Source organism: Paralichthys olivaceus, chromosome 22, assembly GCF_024713975.1.
Source record: "Paralichthys olivaceus isolate ysfri-2021 chromosome 22, ASM2471397v2, whole genome shotgun sequence".
Lineage (NCBI taxonomy): Eukaryota > Metazoa > Chordata > Actinopteri > Pleuronectiformes > Paralichthyidae > Paralichthys > Paralichthys olivaceus.
In genome coordinates, this window is record NC_091114.1 from 15,629,533 (window position 1) to 15,636,996 (window position 7,464).

Genomic DNA, 7,464 nt, shown 5'->3' on the forward strand with positions numbered 1-7,464 from the left:
GACCCTGAGTCAAGTGTTCGAACCCCACCCTCTCCTCAGCTCCAACAAACTCCTCTGCTCCGACGGACACAGCTCTCACAGGACGGCGTCTTCTTCTGGACGACTGGGAGGGAAGTGGAATCAAACATGTGACATCTCCCTTCAGGCCTCATCAGATTCCACTGAGCGAAGACAGGACTCTGAGACACTGTCCAAATAAAGTCAATGTGTAAAGGGACAGGCCTCAGGGTTTTATTTGTTGTTTCCTGTTTGTTCACTTCAGTTTCATGATGCGTTCGCACTTCATGATGGAGCCGGCCGACGTTCTCAGAGATGACAAATGGAATTAACGGTGATCCTCGGGTCAGAGGAGAATTCAAATGAATCCATCCAATTTTTATTTTATCCTCTTGACAAGACTCAGTTTCACGTCCTGGCCTCGATTCCCTGTTTCCCGACAGGAATTGAAAGGGACCCTCCCAAACTCCTGGCAGCTGGATGCACGTTAGCCGCCAGCTTCCTCTGATATCTGAACCTGAACCTGAGCTCAGAGTGCACGGATGCACAGGTTTTTAAGAAGCTGGTGTTTGTGTGTCAGTGGACCCAGTGTCCAACGTTTCAGTCTCTTGTGAAACTTTCATAAGAAAATCAGACAAATAAACATTTGGGTGCAAAAATATATCGTCTGATTTAAATAACTTGGACGGTTTATTCACCATCATCCTTTATTTATCAATAAATAGCAGCAGCCATAAACACCAACTGCCAAAAACTTCAAGTTGAAAAGTACATTATCATTATCATTGGTGAAAATACCTGAAATTAAATTCCCCCTTAATATATAAATATAATTTACTAAGAAAATAAATTACCTGACATTAGAATATAAAATGCAAATCCTGATGACTGATGATATTGACTTTGATTGATCCCAGAGGGAAATATGACCAAAGTACAATAAATACTATATAACGGTTACTTGTACTTGCACGTGCAGTACTTGTAAAGCTAATATCTACTTTGAGTAACTAAGTACTACACGTGTGTCATGTTGTACTTGTATGTGCATGTATGACGTAATGTGTGGAGCATAAAGCATAAAGTTTAAAAACATGAGTGGAATGAAAGCACGAGACAGAATCACTGTCACGTGACTGTTGTTTCAAAACATCAATAAAACACAAACGTCTCCTCTGTTTGAAAAACAGGCTCCTCCTCCTCCTCCGGGGGGCGTTTGTCTTAGGTCTTAACAGGAGGGGAGGTGGGCGGGGCTGATTTCTGTTATGAAACTCAATTTAAAATATTTGTTTTTTTGTTTTTTTTTAAATAGTTAAAATAAAACTCTGCGCAGAGAAACGCTCACGTTGCGCAAAGTGACGGAATAAAAAAAAAAACCACAACGCGTTGATCACGTTCCTCACGTGACTTTAAACGGGCGGAGCCGACACCACAAAACAAGCGCTCCCTTCGCGGCGGCATCCGTAGCTGCTCCCTGATTGGTGGGCGCGGATCAAATTCCAGCCAATGGGAGCGCAGCGCAGCAGATTTGGATCCGCAGCGGAAAATCACTTTTGTCCGAATCCGCGAAACGAAGCTGCGTCAAGAAAAACCTGCGTTTAAACGAGACACACGCGCAGTTTTCCCACCCCGCAACAAACCGCAGAGGAAGGCGAACACGCAGGTGGGTTCGAATGTCCGCTCGCGGCGGTTTTTAGCGTCACTTTCTGTGCGTTTATCGCCGCAGCGCTTCACGGTTCACTCACTTCCTGTCTCCTCCACGCGCACAACAGCGACGGAACTGCGTGGTTCGTCAAAAGGACAAGCCGCCGGGGTTTTCACGCGTGTCTTTGCGGTAACAGAAGAAACGATGCCGCTGCCGAGGGTGAAGAAATCCTCAGTGTCCGCCGGGAACAAGCTCCTGAAGCTGAACTCCACCAGCTCCGAGAACCAGGTACGAAGAACCGTGTGTGTGTGTGTGTGTGTGTGTGTGTGTGTGTGTGTGTGTGTGTGTGTGTGTGTGTGTGTGTGTGTGTGTGTGTGTGTGTGTAGCCGTGCATATTAACAGCTGGGTCTCCATCTTGGTTTGTCTTTGTTGCAATTGATGCACATCACATGATGAAGGGGATTGTGTGTGTGTGTGATTGAGTGTGTAATGTGTGCTTTGTGTTAACTGTGTGTGTGTGTGTTGCAGGAGGAAGGCCCCCAGGTGAAGAGGTCCTCCTCGCCCCCCCATGGAGCCCCCAAGAAGAGAACAGCGTTTATAGACATCACCAATGTGAGTCCTTTGTTTTTACATGTGATTCACAGAGAAAGACACGTGACGGAGACTCGTTCAGATAAAAGTACCTGGAAAGTACTAGATTCTCCAGAATAAAACACCAGTGATTATAGTACAGAGAAGTGTACATGCTGCAGTACTTCAGAGTAAACAACAAGTTCTCAGAGAGGTCGTCTTGGGAATTGAGGAATTTTACTTTGGCAAACATTTCAACTAACTCTCGCTTCAAAATGTTTTACTTTGTTCTTGTGAAGCTGCAGGAAAGTTCACATGAGCGACACATCAGCTCTCAGTGATCGCTGACGAGAAGCAGATGCCACTTAGCTGCACAAGACCTCATTAAATGTGATGAGTCTGTATTGTTGTTGTTTCATATGTGGACAACAGAGCTTCGTGACATTGCTGTGGCCGCGTCCTCGTCTTTGTGTCGTTCTGATGACGTCCGTCTTCGTTCACAGGCTCATAAGGTTCAGATCAGTCTTCCAGGGAGGAAGAAGGAAACCACGAAGAGCACGGGGAAGAAAACCAACTCCGGCTCCGTGGCCGTGAAGAAACAATCCCTTCTGAAGAAGTAACGAAACCATTTTTATCATTTTGTTTTCACTCCTGTCTCCGGTAATAATCGTTATTGATAATAGGGCTCACCTCCTCCTCCTCCTCCTGCAGGTCGTCCTCCGTGAGCTCAGAGGGAGCGACGGCTGAGAAAGAGAAGACAGAGGAGGAGACACCAAAGGATGCAGCAGCTCCAGTAGACGAGCTGGTGGCTGCTGCGCCCCCTGTTGTCCGTGAAGTGCCAGCACACCTCCAGAAACAACAAGTAAGGGCAATGATGAGTACTTCAGTAATTCCTGTGACTCGTACAAACCGGAGTGAAACCTCTTCTGTGAATGAATCGTGTACACGCTCTGTTTCTCTTTTAGATCCCAGCAGGGTTTGACATCGACTCCGAGAACTCTGAGGACACGTACATGTGTCCGGAGTACGCCAAGGAAATCTTCGACTACCTCAAACGGAGAGAGGTGAGCCAAAGCAAAACACCTTTCCCCAATTCTAAAAAGAGTTCAAACCCGTTAAGAGCGCTGTTTGAAAAGAACCACCTAAAACCTGAGGGGTTTCAAATCCATTAAAGCAGCTCTTCCCCCAACGCTGGCTTTTAAAATGTTAATGTTTGCTTCTCCTCCTGTCGTCTCCAGGAGAAGTTTGTCCTCCTTAACTACATGCCCACGCAGCCCAGCCTCAACCCAGAGATGAGGGCGATCCTGATCGACTGGTTGGTCGAAGTACAGGTGGGTCCTCCTGAGAGTCCGTGCGACTCCTGAGAGTCTGTTTCTCAGAGTTTCTTCCTCTGACTGACCTTTGAGTTTTTTTTCCTGTAGGAGAACTTCGAGCTCTATCACGAGACCCTCTACCTCGCCGTGAAGATGACGGACCACTACCTGTCTCAGACTCCCGTCCACAGGGAGATGCTGCAGCTCGTCGGCTCCACCGCGATGCTCATCGCCTCCAAGTTTGAGGTGAATAATGACGTGCTGAACACGTTATTACAGAACTTTGTGTTTGTCCTGGACAATCTCCTGCTGCTTTCTTCGTACCTTAAAGACAACGTTATAAAAATCACCTGAAACGAGACGTCAGGCCTTGATGATACTTCCTGAATCAACCCAAACACACCAGAGCAGTGACGCTACCCAGATAAACCCAGAAGACTCACTTACACCCGGCTCACTTCCTGTTTGATTCCTCAGGAGCGCAGTCCGCCGTGTGTCGACGACTTCTTGTACATCTGCGATGACGCGTACAAGAAGGAGGAGCTCATCTCCATGGAGGCCAGCATCCTGCAGACGCTGTCCTTTGACATCAACATCCCCATCCCCTACCGCTTCCTCAGACGCTATGCCAAGGTGTGTGTGTCTGTGTGTGTGTCTGTGTGTGTGTTCATGGTCTGACAGCTCCCCCGAGTGTTTGTTTGTGACATCGTGTTGTGTGTGTGTCTGTCTCCGCAGTGTGTGAACGCGGGCATGGACACGCTGACTCTGGCTCGATACTTCTGCGAGATGAGTCTCATGGACATGGAGCTGATTCCAGAGAGAGGCTCGCTGCTGGCGTCTGCCTGCCTGCTGGTGGCGCTGGTCACCAAAGACCTGGGAGGATGGGTGAGTCGCCTCGGCACACTAACGTTTTTATATCCGTTTTACGCTGCAGCTCGGTTCTGGTGCTGACTCGGTCGTGTGAGACTTTAACAAACATCGATGTCAAACTTGTATTCAACAGAATAAACAATGCAGAAACACACAGTTTGGCTTTTTGTGACTTTACCTAGTTTATTTCTAGATGTTTGCAATGTTTAAAATGATATTTACAAATGATAAATATGTGTATTTCTTTATAAAGATCGGCAGGAGTTCTTAATAATCCTGTTATTGTATATTATATGTTTTAAATTCTGGTATAAACAATAGGAAATGCTCTAAATGTTGGGGAACCACTTGTGTTATTGCGGTTTGCGTTTAAAATCGGAGCGTTTTGATTCTAACCAGGTGTCTTTTCGTCTCCATTCCCGAAAAAATATGAATTGCAGCTGTGCACCAAACACTAATATTTTTAGTAAACACAGAACGTCGTAATGTTTTCAAACCAGATGTTCCTAAATCTCTACTAATTCGCCTAATGTTCGGTTATTTCAGTAAAGCAGAAACATAAAACCTCAGGCGCTAAAGCAAGTCTTCATATTTGTTCTCCATGATTTGTTCCTGGGACTGAACCATCATGGTTTTTTTTTTTGTTTTTGCTCAGCAACCAAGTCGTTCCAAACCAATTCAGCTCGGCTGCTTCATTATCCACAGTTTGTCGTGTGACATCGGTGCCGAACTCTCGACTGTTTGACTTTTCATCACGAGGCTGCGGCTCCGTCGGCAGAACAGCCCGTCCTCCCTTTAATTTAAATGTAAATTGTTTTCCCATGTAAATTTGACTTATCGTTGTGGCACCGGGGACGCTGGGTAATTTTATTTTCGGCTTTGTGTCGACTCCGGAATCAGCTCGAGTACGTTTTTTTTTTTTTTTTGCAATTTAGAAATGATATAATGTTTATGTAACAGGTGGAACGATGCACAGGCTGAGTAATGAACGCCGGGCTGTGGATTTGTTTGGGTGTTTTCTGACTGTGGAGGTTAAACAAGGCGACAGCTCTGAATAATCACGTCTCGTTCCTCTGCGCCCTCAGGCTCCTATCCTGCAGTTCCACTCCGGCTACCAGACGTCAGATTTGGCACCGGTCGTCAGAAAACTCCACTCGATGCTCGTGGCGCCGGTCGATGATAAACTGAAAGCCATCAGGAACAAATACTCCCACAAGTGAGTCAAGTATTCAAACACTGGGGCTGCCACTTTTTAAATATCTTTTTAAATGTGCCACTAAATTCACTGGGTCCAGATCTGTGTTTGCATCTGCATCACAGACAATAAGTCGAGCTCGAGGTGAGCGCCATCTGCTGGTTCATGAGGCAAACTACTTCAGACTCATGCATCTAAACTGAATATTTCAAATTCAGCAGTTTGATTAAAAAGTGACGGCCCCATTAAAGCCATAAAACATGACACAGGAGTGATTGTTCTGATGATTAATGGATTCTTTCAAATGTTTCAGGGTGTTTTTTGAAGTTGCGTCCCTGCCAGTGGTGGACATGGACCTTCTGGAGAAATCCTTACTTCAGCAACATAATTAAATCTTTCCATAACCTGTACATAGTTTGTTAATATGTTAAATATTTATACACGTAGTCTGTCTTTTGTATGACCTGTGAAATCAATGTTTGCTCCCCGGTTCTCGATGAAAAAGAGTTTTAATGTGGGAAGACGTTTGCCAGTTTATTGTGTTCGAACCAGGTTGTTTATAATAATGGAATTTCAACCGTTGCATTCAAGTTTTTTAGGCATTTATTTTATACTTTCTTTTTTCTACAAAGATTAAAAAAGAAAATCTTAATTCGTGAGTAATTAGTGAGGCTCTTCTGTGTTTACACAGGATTTAAAGAGTTTTAAGATGACGATAGGACGGAGAACCTGGTACACGCTTACTTTTACTGATTGTACTCTGGTTTTCATTGTTGGAGTTAGTGTCTATGTGTGTATTCGTACAATGTACAGTGTTTATCATGTTAATATTACTGTGCTAATTATTTGTATAAAAGAAGACCGGATGATGCGGTGCTATTTTTAAATGGCCGTCATGCTTACTCTTAAAATAAAGACGTTTTTTATTGTGTTTGATAAAATCTGTGTTTGTTAGTTTACTACTTTGTGTTTCCTCACTTTTATCCATTATTTTCTTTAAAACTTGAAGCTGCTTCTGGAAGGAGCATCTGAACCTGGTTTCCACAGAACATGTTGTTATGTTTCACGACCACTAGAGGTCTCTTTTGCACCGTGCTCTGTCCAGATGTCCCTCCTGCATTGTGTGTTTCCCAGCAGCCAAATCTGAAAAGTTTGACCTCAGTGTCTTGATGTAATATTTTTATCTTGAAACTCTCACTGGACAGTAAAATTACTGCAGTGGGTTCTCCTCAGTTTACATAGCTGGATGTTCAGTAGTGAACAGAAACACCGTTCACCACATCCCCAGTGTTCTGAGAGCAGAACCTGGCAGAGCAGCAGCAGCAGCTTAACGGTGCTTTCAGTGTCTCTGATGCGTTCAGGCTCACTGCTGAGTGTTGGCAGCATGTTCAGCCCGTGCAGACGCTCACGCTGATTTTAAACTACAGTTCAGTCGTTCTGGAACTAGGCAACGTATTTGTCTGGACAACTGGATTCATGCTTTCATTATCAGGAGATTGTTAGAGGCGTCAACACGCCCACGAGCTGGCTGTGGATTTTCCAGACATTTTCCCTCTGCAGCCTCTCTGGTGCATTTCGCTTCTATGTGGAGCAGCTGACTCACATCCTCAAACTCCTCGTCTGAAGGCCGTGGGTACAACCATCAGGCAGCTCTGGTTTCGAAAGATTTGTCCGGATCAATACGTTGGCCCGATGATGGCTGTGATTCTGAAGCCCACCTTTCTGCTGCCTGGTTCCACGGGGACCTGCCGACAGCCGGCAGCAGGAGGGGGAAGTTGTGGACATTGATTTTGTGTCCTCGACGGAACTGGGACAGAGGGGCTCAAAGTTCTGACCTGTCACAGACCCTCCGCTTGGAAATCCTTGTCTCTAAG

At 45.3% G+C, this 7,464-nt stretch overlaps 1 protein-coding gene across 2 annotated transcripts; it reads left to right on the forward strand.

Moving 5' to 3' along the window:
• Positions 1 to 1,236: 1,236 nt before the first annotated feature.
• Positions 1,237 to 6,531, forward strand: ccnb3 (cyclin B3). Of its 2 annotated transcripts, XM_020104995.2 has the most exons (12): positions 1,468 to 1,660; positions 1,770 to 1,930; positions 2,171 to 2,254; positions 2,716 to 2,828; positions 2,924 to 3,074; positions 3,178 to 3,276; positions 3,451 to 3,543; positions 3,634 to 3,771; positions 4,003 to 4,158; positions 4,261 to 4,410; positions 5,481 to 5,611; positions 5,904 to 6,531. In XM_020104995.2, exons 2-12 carry the CDS (start codon positions 1,847 to 1,849, stop codon positions 5,980 to 5,982), a joined length of 1,278 nt encoding a protein of 425 aa, XP_019960554.2. In that variant the 5' UTR covers positions 1,468 to 1,660; positions 1,770 to 1,846; the 3' UTR covers positions 5,983 to 6,531. The 2 variants fall into 2 exon arrangements, with proteins under 2 accessions (XP_069375260.1, XP_019960554.2); XM_069519159.1 differs by having other exon boundaries at positions 1,237 to 1,930.
• Positions 6,532 to 7,464: the final 933 nt, after the last annotated feature.